The sequence below is a fragment of the Pelodiscus sinensis genome, chromosome 22 (genome assembly GCF_049634645.1).
Source record: "Pelodiscus sinensis isolate JC-2024 chromosome 22, ASM4963464v1, whole genome shotgun sequence".
Classification (NCBI taxonomy): Eukaryota; Metazoa; Chordata; order Testudines; family Trionychidae; genus Pelodiscus; species Pelodiscus sinensis.
The window spans coordinates 9,631,639-9,648,339 of record NC_134732.1 but is presented as its reverse complement, the minus strand read 5'-3'; the positions used below and the strand labels follow the sequence as shown (position 1 = coordinate 9,648,339).

Below are 16,701 nucleotides of genomic sequence, written 5' to 3'. Positions count from 1 at the left end.
TTTTAGTTATGGCCATTATACGTTATTGAGAGCTGCATAATTATATCCCAGGAGCAGAAAGACGGGTGGGGAATTTTAGATTTTTAAAGGAATGAATAAGCAAAATTTTACCTTTGACTTATGAGAACATTGGAACTTACAGGTTGCAGACAGAAATGAATGCAAAGCAACATCAGCTGTCTGAGAGTGACAAATTACTGCAGTCACTCCGAGTTGAGCTAAAGGTATATGAAAAGTTGGATGAAGCCAGGAGAAGCAGAACAGGTATAAAATGCACTGTCATGACTGCACTTTGTTATTACAGCCAGCTCTGGCTGTGATCTTGTTAGATTACACAAGACAAGAGTTGGGCCGAGTTGTTATTTCCGTGGTTTTACTTAAACCTCTATTACAGCTACAGAAAGTGATTTTAGTGATTTAATAAAATCACTAACCCCTGCCCACTTGTTAAAATTGAACCCCTGCCCACTTGTAGTTATTAAAGTTGTAGGGGAAGAGAATGAAACTAGCCAGACTGCTTCTCTGCCTTTTAGGAGTGAGAGAGCAGAAACTCTTTTGAATGAGAGTTTCTTCTTCTGAATGAAACTCTTCTGAGTGGAGGTGCAGAACAGCCTCAATTTTTATGGCATGCTACCTGCAAAATCCAATAGAAATTAATACCATCTTGCAGAAATTAATACCATTCCTTGCTATGTTAACTTTAATTCCCTGTATAGTTTGATTTAGGGTACGTCGACACGGCAGTGTTATTTTGGAATAACTGATGTTATTCTGAAATAACATAGTCCGCATCTACATTACAAGCAGTTATTTCGACAATGTCAAAATAATGTCGAGCTAGAGGACTCCTGTAACCCTCATTTTACAAGGAATAAGGGAAGTTGGAGGAAGAGTGCGGACTTCCTCCTGTGTAGACAGCGTCAAAAGCCGAAATAAGCTATTGACATAGCTGAAGTTGCATAGCTTATTTTTGCTTTAGCCTAGCTGTGCAGCTTAGTGCCCAGGTGCAGTATGAGAATCCAGTTGCCAAGGGACAAAGGGAGGAATCTAGAGGGGTTGATTCAAGGATAGAGCTAAATTGTTCTGCAGAGCTTACAACATCCACAAAATTAGAGGATCACAGCAAACCTCCTTTCTTTGCTGCTGCAAGCTCCCATAATTGACTGGTGAATCTATTTGAATCTTAGAATGCAGGACCTCACGGAGTCCTTTTTGTGCAATGAAAGGGAAGAACAGTGCCCTGAGTGTTTCTCAGTTTCAGATTGGTTCCTCTGGTTGCCAGGTGATCATAGTTCCCTTGTCATCACGATTCCTTTTGTTCTCTAGCCTTCTCCTTGTGCCAAGATTAAGCCTGGTATTTTTCCTTCTCTCCGCCTGTGCATTAATGCACTTTAGATTTTATAAATCCTTTCCATTCTAGTCTCTTTATTATATAGCATTTTGCTTTTGGCGTGCAACTTACTAGCTTTTATGGACAAAGTGTAAATAATTTTCAGCTCTTATTAAATCCTTTGAGGGAAGAAGCTATTAAGATTTTCTTTTTTTGTCAAATCATTATCTTAATACTGTTTGTAGTTAATTCTTAATATTGAGAATAAAGCTGGCTATAATTTACTAGCTCTGCATTTTGATAATGTCTAATGTTTTAATTGTTAACAATGTTAAGTGTTTCCTTTTAAAGAAATCTTGGATCCTGGAAATGATGCAGCGGAAGAATTCCAAAAAGATCAAAATAATCCACTTGACTTACATGAACTATTGACTGAAATACAGAGTTTGCGAGTGCAACTTGAAAGAAGCATAGAGACAAACAAGACTTTGCATGAAAAATTAGTGCAGCAGATTTCAAAAGAAAAGAGAGAAGAAGCAGCCTCAGTGTCAGCTGTGAATATCAGCTACCTTTTAGAAAGAGATTCACAGCATTATACAGGAATGAATGGTACTGTGCAATACATGCTTTTATAACACGGTAGAAACCTGTACCCTGTTCTTCAAAGATACCTCTTTCTCCTAAAGCGTTATGTGACATCAATTATGTGATTTGGGAGCAATGTATCAGCTTTTCAAATCCCTTTCTGATTTAAGAACATAAGAACATAACAATGGCCATACTGGGTCAGACCAAAGGTCCATCCAGCCCAGTACTTTGTCTGCCGACAGTGGTCAATGTCAGGTGTCCCAGAGGGAGTGAATTGAACAGGTAACGATCAAGTGATCTCTCTTCTGCCACCCATCTCCACCCTCTGACAAACAAAGGCTAGGGACACCATTCCTCACCCGTATTGGCTAATAGCCATTAATGGACTTAACCTCCATGAATTTATCTAGTTTTATTTAAACCCTGTTATAGTCCTAGCCTTCACAACCTCCTCAGGCAAGGAGTTCCACAGATTGACCTTTTTAAATATTGGAGTTACATTAGCTATCTTCTAGTCGTTGGGTACAGAAGCTGAGTTAAAGGATAGGTTACAAACCATAGTTAATAGTTCCACAATTTCACATTTGAGTTCTTTTAGAACTCTTGGGTGAATGCCATCTGGTTCATCTTATGTTCTTATGTTCTTAACTAGTCCCTCAACTAGTCACTCTCCCTCCCCTCCTTGCTGCCTCTATCAGGGGAGCAACAATCGGTGCAGTGGAGAGCCAGTTTAAAAGCCCCCCAGTACTGTTTCTGGCGGGGTGGGCGAGGGGAGCTGAATCCCGGCTTGCGCCCAGTACCACACACTGCACCTCTGCTTTTTAAATGTATTACGAGCTGCAGACTCTTAAAACGTTTAGAAGGCTAAATCGCAGCAGAGGGGGTGCAGCTGTCGGGTTCTCCTGCTGTGCTTCTGACTTTTAAATGTATTAAGAGCCAACTATTGGAGAGCTCCTCTTTATAGAGACTCCTGCTGCTGACTCTGATGTGGGAAGTAGGACCATTGAAAACTCTACTGAAAGTATGTTTCCCATTTAGGCTGTTTCTAAACTACATCCCTTTTTCGGTAAAGGGATGTAAATTAGGCACGTTGATATTGCAAATGAAGCCGAGATTTAAATATCCCACACTTCATTTGCTTAATGGCGGCTGCCGCTTTTTTTTTATTGGGATTTTTTGAAGGGGGGGGGGGGGGAACCAGCAGTTAGATGGGTTTATTTTCGAAAGATTCCCGTCTAAACTGCCAGTTTCTGTTGTTGGTGTGTGTGTGGGGGGGGGGTTGGTTGTTTTTTTTGTTTTTGCAAAAAAGCCCCATTTTGAAAAAAGCAGCAGCCGCCATTATGCAAATGAAGCGTGGGATATTTAAATCCCAGCTTCAGTTGCAATATCGACATACCTAATTTACATCCCTTTACCAAAAAAGGGATGTAGTTTAGACACAGCCTTACTGATGCACTCTTTCTTTTTTGAGCGTATAAATGTTGGTCATAAATTCTCTGCTACAGGCAGTAATGTATATGAATTAAAAAACTGTGAACATGGTACATCTATCCTCAGCCCCCTCACTTCTATCCTGCTCCTGCTCAGTGGTTTGAGCATGGGCCTGCTAAACCCAGGGTTGTGAGTTCAATCCTTGTGGAAGCCATTTAGGGATTTGGGGCAAAAAATTGTCAGGGATGGTACTTGGTTCTGCTGTGAAGGCAGGGGACTGGACTGGATGACCTTTCAAAGTCCCTTCCAGTTCTAGGAGATAGGCAATCTCCATTAATTTAATTTATCCCCTAGCCAGACCCCCGATCCCGAGCCTGGCTCCTGCACCTTCCTTTGCTCTTGTACCATCCCCACTACCCAGACACAGCCTGCCCCTGCATCCTTCCTCACTTCCTTCCCCCCTCCCCTCCATTTTTGTTCCAACCCCAGAGCCTGGAGGGGGGGGGGGGGGCACAAAATCCACTAATCATGGTATCCCAGAAAAGTAATTCTGGCCTATGGGAAGCCCTGAACATCAGTCCTCCCGTTTCCTCTCCCTCCCCCAATGGGGCTGGAGCACCAGAGGAGTGAAGTGTCTCAGGGGCCACATCAGTGAGGGTTGGTGATCTTGGAGGTTTTTTTTTTTCCTGTTTCTCACTTCTGTGGTCCCCAACTGATTTTTCTGTGGGTCAAAGGCCCCAGATACCAAAAAAGGTTCTCCACCCCTGCCATAAATAAAAGACATGGGGACCTTTTGAATTGGATATAAATTAATATTTTACTTTATATAAAATAAAGTTAGATAAACTAACATGTGAAAGGTAAAGCACTTAGTCTGTTTAATAATTTTAATTAATATTTCCTTTTTTACTGGTTAAATTAAACTGTTCTCCCTAGCTGCAGCACTAGCAAAATGGCTTGGACATTGTTATGTAATTAACAGCAAGTTTCCATCAGCTAATGGTGGTCCACAGAAAGGTTTGCATTTAGCCAGGTGGGCCACAGGCCAAGAAGTTTGAGAACCACTGTGTTAGGGAGATGTGTGGGCGAGACTGGTGGCAGCATGGCAGGGCTGGGGAAACAGCGTCCCCCAACCACGAAGAGCAGCCTGGGCCTGGCCCCGCTGACCAGAAGCACCACCCACACTCACCTAGCGCTGGCCTCTCCAAGCAGGTAGAGCATCAGCAGGGAGCAGGGGGGCCACGGCAGCTGTGTTGCCTTCCATGACCCCAGAAAGTAATTTCTATAAAACCTTTATCACTGCTTACATTTTTAGTCTGTTGTAACAGAATCATTTTACCACTCAAATTTTTCATTAACCCTCTCTTATGCACACTGTTTGAATTAGTTTATATTTGAAAAAATTGCAGTCCACATTTACAAAAAAAAAGCACATACACACCCCAGAAATTCCTGTGTACAAACCGGCATAAATTACTTTCATGTTTTGAAAGGATCAGGCTTTAAAAATTAAGTTTAACTTTTTTTTTCCACTTTAGAAACACAATTAGTATCTAGAGACGATTTAGACAGCTCTTCGCGGTGCAGTAGCAGCTCCTCCACTGGCACATCATGCACCCCTCGTCTTGTTCCCGGTCATCGTATGTGGGCAGACAAAAATGGACGCCATATCCTTGGCTTGATTGAGGATTATAATGCTCTACGGAAACAGATCTCAGAGGGACAAAAGCTGGTATCTGAAATGGAGGCACCTCTCAGAGAGATAACTGGGTTGAAACACATGGAACCTAGAGTAAAGGTACACAATGATTATGAACAGGGGAAATGGAATTTACCTAGTATTGTAAAACACATAGATCAGATAAATGAGCTTCCATGAATAACACTGCTAAAGCACCTGTCAGCCCTGATATTTACAACTCAGGTCCCTTCCTAACACAGATGGTCAGCTGCATATTGATTTAATGATGATTTGGCCAGATGATCTCCTTCTATTTCTGAGTCAACAGTCTGATTTTTACCTGTGACTTTAAATATGTTTTAACCTATGTGTCACCGATGAAATTACTGCTTCAAAAAAGAAGTAGGGAGGATGTATTACATTGGAAATATAATCGGAAATCAGATAAGGAAAATATGGAGACAGAATGTGTTAAAATGGAGTTAAGGTGGAAAGCAGAACTAGTTGAAAGTCAGACTTTCTATTCTGCAGGAAATTTCAGAACAAAAAGTAGAATTTTCAGAATTCCTGGGTAGAGGAAAATCTGGGTTTTTTAAGTAACTAAAATGTTTAGTTCTAAAAAAATAAAAAAGTGAACGTGGGAATTCAAGCCCCATGTTCCTGGCTAAGCCCTGACTCCTTGGATGTTTAGATTCCACATTAGGATATTGTAATTATTCCAGAACAGAGTATACAAACTCAGGTAATTTTCTTTTAAATTAACCTCAAATGAGATGCAAAATTAAAGTTTGTAGGGCTCCATAACTCTGCCTCCCTGTCATAACTACATGAAATAACCATGCAAATATGACTGATGCATATGTTGTCACATACTAGGTTAAATTGATCTTAGAAAAAACAGTAGATTTCATTTCCCCCCTTTTTTGGTGTCAGTTGAGTATAAGAGGGAAATCAGAAACCAATCTAACAAATTAGAGATTTCTTAACTAGTCAAGGTTCAGCTTTCAAGACACTGTAATATATACTCATTATGCTTCCAGTTGAAGCAGACTGATATGGAGCCGTCATGTATGGGCTGTATTCCTAGACACAGTAATCTATTACACTTTTTTCTTTAATAATCAAGCAGCTTGGTTTGAGGATGATGTATTATAGGAGGAATGTGTTATATTGTTTTTTTCACCATTTTCCCTTTTATTCAAAAGGAGAAAGAGTGCTTGATTCACTATGTAAAATTACTTATCCTGTTCATATCAATTACTAGATTTACTTAATAGACTACCCATGTTAAGGATATAGAAAAATCCCCGCTAGTCTTTAAAAAATAGGGGGATAATTATATCATGTTAAAAGTGCAATGCTTCTCTTTACCATTTTCATATTCACAAAGAGATTGAATGTAAAACTTATAACAATTCCAGAAAAACTTTCAGACATTGTATGTGTGATCATACACTATAGCAATGTCTGCATGACAGTTAAGACTCTCTGAAGTATCTCACATTTTCGGATGACCTAGTTAAGATACTAATAATGTCTGAAGAAGTAATCTCCCAGCATGATTGTAACTTGTTTTGTTGGTGTAAAGATATAAGTAGTAAGTTTCACGATTTGAAGTCTACCACCAAGCTTTACATCTCTGAAGTTTCAAACTACTTAGCAAATGGGATATTTTACATGACAGGATGCTTGTTGTTAGATAATAATACTAAATAAACATTCACATGGCATGTTGGATGTGGGAAGGCAGAACAAATGTTTTTTTATCCCACTTTCCCCACCCCCTACATTGCCATCTCTTTCGTAATTCATTGTTCCCTATGCATTCTTTCCCTACTCCCTTCCCTTTATTTCACATTTATGCATTTTTGTCAATTTGGTTTTCCTATCTGTCATCAGAAGAAAATGTTTTAGATGTGTCCTGATAGTTACTTTAGCATTAAATAGAGCAGTTTAAAGGGTCTGCTTAGGAAGAAACATCTATATTGCTTAAATTGATGTCAAATGGCATGCCATAAAATGAAAATAGGGAAGGAATATGCCATATATTTTCCACATTATAGCAAATACACTAAATGTAACCCTAGAATCATATGATTAATCATAGAACCATAGAGCTCGAAGAGACCTCAGAAGGCCATCAAGTCCAGCCCCCTGCTCTAGGCAGGACCAATCCCAATTAAATCAACCCAGCCAGGACTTCGTCAAGCTGAGACTTAAAGACCTCTAGGGATGGAGACTCCACTACTTCCCTACGTAATCCATTCCAGTGCTTCACCACCCTCCCAGTGAAATAGTTTTTCCTAATATCCAACCTGGACCTCTCCCATCACAACTTGAGACCATTGTTCCTTTTCTGCCATCCATCACTACTGTGAACAGCCTTTCTCCAGCCTGTTTGGACCTCCCTTAAGGAAGTTGAAGGCTGCTATCAAATCCCCCCCTCACTCTTCTCTTCTGCAGGCTAAAGAGACCCAACTCCCTCAGCCGCTCCTCATAGGTCATATGCTCCAGCCCCCTAATCATTTTGGTTGCCCTCCGCTGGACCCTCTCCAATGCATCCACATCCTTCCTGTAATTGGGGGCCCAGAATTGGACACGGTACTCCAGATGTGGCCTCACGAGAGCTGAATAAAGAGGAATAATCACATCTCTGAATCTACTGGCAATACTTCTCCTAATGCACCCTAATATGCCATTAGTCTTCTTGGCTACAGGGGCACACTGTTGACTCATGTCCAACTTCTCATCCACTGTAATACCCAGGTCCTTTTCTGCAGAACTGCTACTGAGCCATTCAGTCCCCAGCCTGTAACAGTGCTTGGGATTCTTCCATCCCAAGTGCAGGACTCTACACTTGTCCTTGTTGAACCGTATCACATTTCTTGTGGCCCAATCCTCCAATTTGTCTAAGTCACTCTGAACTCTATCCCTGCCCTCCAGCGTCTCTACCTCTCCCCCTAGCTTAGTGTAATGCGTAAACTTGCTAAGGGTGCAATCCATCCCCTCATCCAGGTCATTAATAAAGATGCTGAACAAAACTGGTCCCAGAACCGAACCTTGGGGGACTCCGCTAGAAACCGACCCCCATCCTGACATCGAGCCCAACCTTCCAGCCAGCTTTCTCTCCATCTATCCAGTCCACATTCCCGTATCTTGCTGGTAAGAATATTGTGCGAGACTGTATCAAAAGCCTTGCTCAAGTCAAGGTATATCACATCCACTGACTTTCCCACGTCCACAGAGCCAGTTACCTCATCATAGAAGCTAATCAAATTTCTCAGGCATGACTTGCCCTTCGTGAATCCATGGTGACTATTCCTTCCCCTCTTCCAAGTGCTTCAAAGTGGATTCCTTGAGGATCCCCTCTGTGATTTTTCCAGGGACTCAGGTAAGACTGACTGGCCTATAGTTCCCTGGATCGTCCTTCTTCCCTTTCTTAAAGATGAGCACGACATTTGCCTTTTTCCAATCATTCGGGATCTCAACTTTTTAAAGAGAATGGCCAAAGGCTCCTCAATGACATTTGCCAACTCCCTCAGTACCCTTGGCTGTATTAAGTCCGGACCCATGGATTTATGTACGTTTTGCCTTTTTAAATAGTTCCTAACCTGTTCTTTCCCCACCAAGGGCTGTCCACCTCCTTCCCATACTGCGATGCCTAGTGAATTAGTCTGGGAGCTGACCTTGTTTGTGAAGACAGAGGCAAAGAAAGCATTGAGTACTTCAGCTTTTCCCACATCATCTGTCACTAGGTTACCTCCCTCATCCAATAAGGGCCCCACACCCTCTCTGATCACCCTCTTATTGCTAACATGCCTGGAGAAATCTTTCTTGTTATCCTTCACATATCTTGCGAGTAGCAATTCTAGTTTCCCTTTCGCCTTCCTGATAACTCTTCTGCATTCTCAAGCAATATATTTATACTCCTCCCTAGTCATCTGTCCAAGTTTCCACTTTTTGTAAGCTCCCTTTTGTGCTTAAGTTCACCAATTCGCTTCTCTTGCTGCGCATTAGGATGGTTTCTCTCTGTGCCTTCAATAAGGCTTCTTTAAAATACTGCCAGCTCTCCTGGGTTCCTTTCCCCTTCTTGTTAGCATCCCAGGGGATTCTGCCCATCAGTTCTCTGAGAGAGTCAAAGTCTGCTTTTCTGAAGTCCAAGATGTGTATTTTACTACTCTCTTTTCTTCGTAGTTCTTGGACTGGGCCAGGGCCTCCAATTCTTCCTGTTTGTTACCCAACGTTCTTGCATTGGTGTACAAACACCTTAGATAACCAGTTGATCTCCCTACCCTCTCCATTCGAATCAGGGGTTCTCCTTTGTTGCTCGTTCCTCTTTACATTTCTTCCTGGTATCGAACTTCCCCACTCCCCTCAGGGTTTTGGTCACCGTCCCCCAACAAACCTAGTTTTAAGCCCTCCTCACGAGGTTTGCAAGCCTTGCCCGAGAAGATGCTCCTTCCTCTCTTTGTTAGGTGGATCCCATCTCGTCCTAACAATCCTTGTGCCTAGTACAGAGTCCCATGGTCAAAGAAACCCCAGCCCTGTCTGCAACACTACTTGTGCAAACACGCATTTAATTCCTCAATTCGACAGTTCCTACCCAGTCTTTTCCCTTCAAGAGGGAGGATGGACAAGAACACCACTTGCGCTCCGAATTCTTTGATCCTTCCTTCCAACTCTACGTAATCTGCAGTAACCCGCTCAAGGTCATTCTTGGCCATATTGTTAGTTCCCACATGGAGAAGCAGGAAGGGGTAGTGATCCAAAGGTTTGATCAGTTTTGTAAGCCTCTCAATCACATCCATTCGAGCTCCCGGTAAGCAGCACACCTCTCGAGATTCCAGGTCCGGACGGCAGATGGATGGCTCAGTCCCTCTTAGGAGGGAGTCCTCAACCACCACCACCCGCCTTCTTCTTTTGGGGGGGGTGGTCTTGGAACCCATATCCCTAGGACTACACATCCCATGCCTTCCACTAGAAGTGGTTCCTTTCCAATTTCTTCCTTGTGAGGTCCCTTCCAAATCATTCACCATCGCGGAGTGCGTGGAGAGAGCCTGAAAGCGATTACTTACCTCTGTAGAAATGGGGGATTCCTGTGCTGGACTTTTTTTTCCTTCTAGAAGTTACATGCTGCTTTTCCTAGTCCTGTACTGCCCCCTCTGACTCTTACGCCTGCCTTGCTTGCAGGATTAAATGCTGCCTTCTATCGAGGAAGTCTTCATCCTCTCTGATCGAGCGTAGGGTCGACACTTGGGACTCCAGTCCTCTAATTTTTTCCTCCAAAATGGCGACTGGCTTACACTTAGTGCAGATGAAATCCCTTCTTTCTTCCAGGAGGGAGACAAACATGGCACATGCTGTGCAGGTAACAACAGCAGACCTATCACTATCCATTCCTGCTGTCCTAAAAAGGGTTTAAAGAAAATGCAAGAGTACCTTGTCCCCTTCCATACTCCCTCTCTAAACTCCCTGTTTGCAATCACCTGTTCACAAGCTCTCTGCCTGCTGATTCACTCCTTTATTAAGTCCTGGACTGTCTGATAGTCCCTCCCCCTACCAAGGCTCAGCCAATCAGCAGAAGCTTCTAGATTTCAAATTTTAATTAGAAGCCAACAGTTTCCAGTCACAGCACATACTCTGTGGCGGGGGAGGGGGAGGGTAAAGGGGAGAAAAGAAAAAACACCCACCACACTCACAAATACACACTCAGCGCACAGCAAGAAAGCCCCAAACACAACACACACTACAGACAGCAACCTCAACTACCCACCCGGAGAAATAAAAAAGAAAATTGAAAAAGCCAAACGGATACCTAGAAACCGTCTACTACAAGACAGACCCAAGAAAACCAACAATAGAACACCACTTGTCATCACCTACAGCTCCCAACTTAAACCTGTCCAACACATTATCAATAAATTACAGCCTATACTGGAACAGGACACTAAACTCCAAGAAGCTCTGGGAGACAGACCCATAGTCTCCTATAGACAACCACCTAACCTCAAGATGATTCTTACCAACAACCACAGGACATACCACACTAATACCAACCCTGGTACCTTCCCTTGCAACAAACCCCGTTGCCAGCTTTGTCCACATATTCACTCTGCTGACACCATTATTGGGCCTAACCAAGTGAGTTATAAGATCAAGAACACATATTCCTGCGCATCCAGAAATATAATCTATGCTATCATGTGCCGAAAGTGTCCGTCTGCTATGTACATTGGACAAATGTCTCAGACACTTCGCCAAAGAATCAATGCCCACAAAATAGACATTAGACAGGATCACAAAGAAAAAACAGTTTCTTGCCATTTCAACCAGAAAGGACACTATCTCAATGACCTAATCACATGCATCTTACTTCAGAAGACTTTCAAATCTGCACTTGAAAAGGAATTCTCTGAACTGGCATTCATGCTAAAATTCGACACTCTCCGCGGGGGGCTGAACAAAGACCCCAACTACCTTACCCATTACAAAGATAGCTTCCCCAATTATCACCTCTAATACCATTAACTCACAGACATCTACCCTTCCCCACCTCTAATATCATTAACTCACAGACATTTACCTTCCTTTCCCCCCCCTCCATCCCCTTTCTGTTCTGAAATGTGATTTGTCCTTTTCATATGCGTTCATTTTTTTTATTGTATCCTTTCGTATATATGGTTTTGACTATTTTCTTCCACTATTTGATCTGAGGAAGTAGGTCTGGCCCACGAAAGCTCATCATCTAATAAACCATCTTGTTAGTCTTTAAAGTGCTACATAGTCCTGTATTTTGTTTCAGCTACACCAGACTAACACGGCTACATTTCTATCACTATTCTACAGACAGCACCTTCCCTTGAGTCCTGTAGTCACTTCTCCCTTACCTGGAGAACTCCCTCTCTAAACTCCCTGTTTGCAATACCTGTTCGTTGTTATTGTTTAGGAAGAATCACCTTCCCCCGTATTTGAAAATTGTATAATTCAGCACTTTCTCTTAACTAATTAATTAGATTTTTCCTGGTACACAATAGCTTTGTTTCTCATCTTAAATATGAAATTCATAGCTATGGGATGTATATATTTAATTAAAACCTATATTTTCATACTCTTTTAAAGATAAATATATTGTTTCATATCCTGCAATACAGGTTCCTAAGCAGGAATCACTGAATAACTTTTCTGCAAATATTCACACGTTACAGCTGATTTTAGAAGAGTCTGCACGTTTATTAAAACTTCTCTGGAGAGTTTCACTTCCTATGAAAGTTGTCCACAATACTGCTCGCTGCAATCAGGTACAGTGTTGTTTGTGTGAAGGCAAAAGCAATGAACCGTTCAGAGATTGTCCTGAAAGTTACATAAGATTGTCATACATGATTCATGAACTACTTTGGAAGCAGATATGGTCAAGTTGTGGCTACATTATCACCTATGACGAGTTTCAGACTAAATGTTCTCTTGATCTGAGCCTCCTTGACTTAACACTAGAATGAAACAATGCATGCTCTAGATTTTGCCCGCGGAGGTCCTGCCACTCTCCCGCCTCCGTACCCTGCACCCCCATCCGCCACCAGACATGACTCTCAGCCAACAAGTAGAACAGAAGGTTTATTCATTGATAGGGACACACCATAGCACAGACTCATTGTTACAGGAACCAGGAGCAGTCAGTACAATCCATCTTGGGGATACGAGGGCCCAGAGCCAGGGGGGCCCTTCCTGGCCTCCCAAGCCCGCTAGTCTCCCTTCTCCCTAAGCCAGCCCAAAACTCAACTCTCACACCCAGCAACTGGTCCCAGCTGTCTAGGCAGCTGTGTTCAGATTTCCTAGCCCCGGGTGTTATCTGACTATCACTGGTTGTATCTTCCTTCTAGGGCAGGGGTGGGCAAAAGCCTCTCAGCAGGCCGAATTTGGCCCGCCAGGCAGTTCCAGGCCCTGTCTCCTAGTGCAGGGGTTGGCAACCTATGGCATTTTTCAGTGCCATGTGGCAGGGAGCTCAGCCCCGTGTCCCCCCTCCTCCTGTGCAGCTGCTGGAGAGCGCTTCCTCCCTGCAACAGGTTAGGCTGTGTTGGGACAAGGCAGCGCTGTGATTGAGGCTCCTTAGCAGCGCCTCAGCCAGGACCGGAAGCGCCGCTGCCATGGCCACATGATCTGGGTCCGGCCCTGGAGGAACTACTGCTGTGGCCACGCGGTCCAGGGCTGGGGGGCCGTGGCAGTGGCTTCTCCGGGACTGGCCCCAGATCACATAGGCTGCAACCTCGGGACCTCTAGGGCCAGCCCTAGACCACAGTGGCAGCAGGGCCTCTGAGGCGGCCCCAGACTGTGTCAACAGTGGCAACCGGGCCTAGACGATGTGGACCCCAGCAGTGGGACCTCCCTCCAGGGCGGCCAGGACAGCGTAGCTGCAGCAGTTGCTGCAAGGGGGTACAAAACCAGTAAGGTCCCTCCTCATGCCCAAACACCCTCCTATCCCCTTACTTTCCTCCCCCTTTCTCCCAAGACTTGGCACCCCCAGCTTGATACCCTCCTTTGTTCCTGCACCCTTTCTCCTGGCCAAACACCCCACTCTGCACCTTCATCTGCGTTGCTCCTGCACCCTCTCTCCTGGCCACACACTGCACCCTCCCTTGCTCCTGCTACCTCCACCTGGCCAGACACCTTACTCCCAGCCTTCTTCTGCACTGCACCCATTCCTGTCCTACCTATTGGCACCTCTGTCTTGTGCACTGTACCCCTTATTTTTTACCCTGCCTAAGAGCCTAAGAAGGTCCATAAAATTCACTAACTTCCCTTCCGCTCACCCCAGGAATCTGGGGCACCAGAAGAGTGAGGTATCTCAGTTGTGGCCACATCAGTGAGTGTGTGTGTGTGGGGGGGGGGGTTGGAGGAATTTTTTTTCTCTCACTTGTGTGGTCCCCAACTGATTTTTCTGTGTCAGTGACCCCTGACCCAAAAAAGGTTCCCTACCCCTGCCATAAATAAATAAAACATGGGAATCTTTAGTGTTGGACATAATATTTTACTTTATTTAAAATGATGTTTGATAAACTAACATGAGAGAGTTAAAACACTTAATCTTTCATCATTTAAATTAAACCGTTCTCACTAGCTGCAGTTGGTTCAGAAAATAAGGTCACTGTGCCCAGCCTGCCCTTGCCTCCCCTCTGCCCTTCTTCTCCCGGCACAGAGATTCATGAGTAAATTAAATCTCGGTACACCGCTTCTGAAAGGTTGCCAAAGCTTGCACTAAAAGGTAAGTTCTGCATCTTCATTTATTTATTAATGAAGCTGCTGTAAGTAGGACTATTATTGACTTTAAAAAGTATCACCAGCCCTCGGACCTGCTCAGAGGCAAATAAGTCAAATCTCGGCACTCCACCTCTGAAAGGTTGCTGATCACTGCCCGAGCACGTTGCCTGGGAGCCGGAGATCCGCGAGCCCTTTCAGCTGCTTCTATTTAAAGGGCTTGTACTTGCTGGGCGGCTGCGTTGCCTGGCAGCCACTGGGCAGGTACAAGCACTTCAAACCGAAGCAATTGAAAGGGCTTGCAGCTCTCGGTCCCACTGGCCCGTTGTCTGGGAGCTGCCCGGGAGGCACGAGCCCTTTCAACTGTTTCTATTCTTTGGGCTTGTGCCTGCCAGGCTGCTGCTGAGGCAACAAGTTAGCAGTTGGGCCAGGAGCTGCCAGCCATGTTACGTGAAATCTAAGCCTCCACCCCAGACAACCATGGGAGGAGACTAGCCCCCGGCACCCTCTCCTTTGCTCCAGGTCCCTTCCATCGGCCAGAAGTCGGGACAGGGACCCCAGGCCAAGCAAAGTTCTGGGAAGAATAGTTCTCAACCCCACCCCTTCCACACAAAGCCCCACCCCTTCCAGGGAAGCCCGTGGCCACTTCTGAAATTTATGAAACCCCCCCCCCACCCACCCCCATTCAAAAGTCATTGCCTACCCCTGCTCTAGGGTCAGGTGACAGGCCAGCCTGGGCCATTCCCTACATGCTTTCCCTGAGGAGTTCTCCCCCAAAGATCCTATCCCCCGCTAGGCAATGTGTGTGTCCCCTTCCCCTCCCCCGCACCCCCCTCCCTCCCCTGCACTCACACACACACACTCACTCACTGCAGAGCAGTACAGGACAATAGGAATCACAGCATAAGAAAGGACAGGGGAGAGCGCAGTGCTTAGTCAACCCTGGCAGTTGACTGTAAGCACCACATGCTGGGGGCAGGGAGCAAGAGACTTTGCACTCCTCCTACCCCAACGTTAGTCAGGGGAGAAGCGTGCAAATCTCCTCCACCTCTACAAGGGGCTGCTGCTCATCTGGTGGGTGACTTAAGTGCAGTGCTCTCTTGCAGGGAGGGGGCAGACTTTGCATTCTCTCCTCTCCCCCAGCCCTGATTGACCTTGGGGCAGCGGCGGGAGCACGCAAAGTCTCCTCCCATCACAAGGGCTGTGGGCACCTAGAGGGAACCTCCAGCTGTTCAGAACGGGGGGGGGGGAGGGGAAGGGGGCAAAGACTTCACGTGCTCCTCTACCTCCAGACCAATCAAGGTCTGTGGCAGGGAAGCACAGCAGTGTTCTGGCCCCTCCCCTTCTACCTGAGGTCCTGTCCCTTCCAGAGCCGCCAGGGATCACTTCAATAATTTCTGAAGTGGTCCCAGGTCAAAAATTATTGCCTACCCCTGCTCTAGATTGTAGTCACCCCGGACTGGAGATCCAGAGTAAAGATGTGAGCTATCATCTGCTCTGTTTTATGCAAATTACCTGTCATCTTTGGATTACAGGCAAATGGCCAAATCTGGAAAAAATGAGGCCACTCCAAACTCAGTCTGAGATAAATAGGGCTGAGTTTCACTTTCATCACTGTGACATCTGATCTGTATAACAGGAACAAATTTTAAAGTCCCACAGAATACCAAAGCAACTTTTATAAACTTTTTAACTGAAAAGGATTACACTATGAAAATGAGCTAATGTAAACAGAATGAGGAGTGAATTACCTGTGCTGTTACAATATCACCACTCAACAATTAACTGTTCCAAGCTAAAAATCAAACTCTGTGTGTGTGTGTGTGTGTGTGTGTGTGTGTGTGTGTGTGTGTACTAAAAATCAAACTGTGTGTGTGTGTGTGTGTGTGTGTGTGTGTGTGTGTGTGTACTGTTCCAAGCTAAAAATCAAACTCTGTGTGTGTGAGAAAATATATAAAAAAAACTAAGCTGCTCTCACTGAGTTGAGATCCTGTAGTTAGTGACGCTGTCAAAAAGCCTTGAAGGAGTATGTCATTCAACTAGTACCATGCACACTTAAATGTTCCGATAGATAGAGGAGCCTGTACTGCAACATATGTGCATACTTTTCTGAACTTACATGTATGTATGCAGGTTTGTTTATACTATACCTATACACCAATGTGTCTCAAAATACACCAGATACAGATAAAGCTTCATTTCCATGCACATTCAAACCATGATAAGTATCAAGGCCTACCCAAAATCTGTATGTTTGTATGTTCAAGCAAGCTCAGCTTCTCTGTGGGCACCTAGACGGAAGCCCAATTTTCAAGAGAGCTTCTAACCCGGCTTACCAAGTTTATTTGGAAATCTGTCTACTTACTTTGGTGCCTAGATGGGAGATGAGCTCTTTTGGAAAGTTTGGCCCTTAATGTTTGAT

The 16,701-nt window shown here is 44.5% G+C and overlaps 1 protein-coding gene across 6 annotated transcripts in view; it reads left to right on the top strand.

The window, feature by feature from the left end:
- CDK5RAP2 (CDK5 regulatory subunit associated protein 2) overlaps positions 1–16,701 on the top strand; it is a 170,825-nt gene that overhangs the window by 141,378 nt on the left and 12,746 nt on the right. For 5 of the 6 annotated variants that reach the window (XM_006129080.4, XM_075905146.1, XM_075905147.1 and 2 more), the window contains 4 exons: positions 143–264; positions 1,682–1,939; positions 4,888–5,147; positions 12,182–12,328. In XM_006129080.4, coding sequence (XP_006129142.1) covers positions 143–264; positions 1,682–1,939; positions 4,888–5,147; positions 12,182–12,328 — 787 coding nt within the window. The remainder of the gene's footprint in view (positions 1–142; positions 265–1,681; positions 1,940–4,887; positions 5,148–12,181; positions 12,329–16,701) is intronic. The other variant, XM_075905145.1, reaches the window with a different exon arrangement.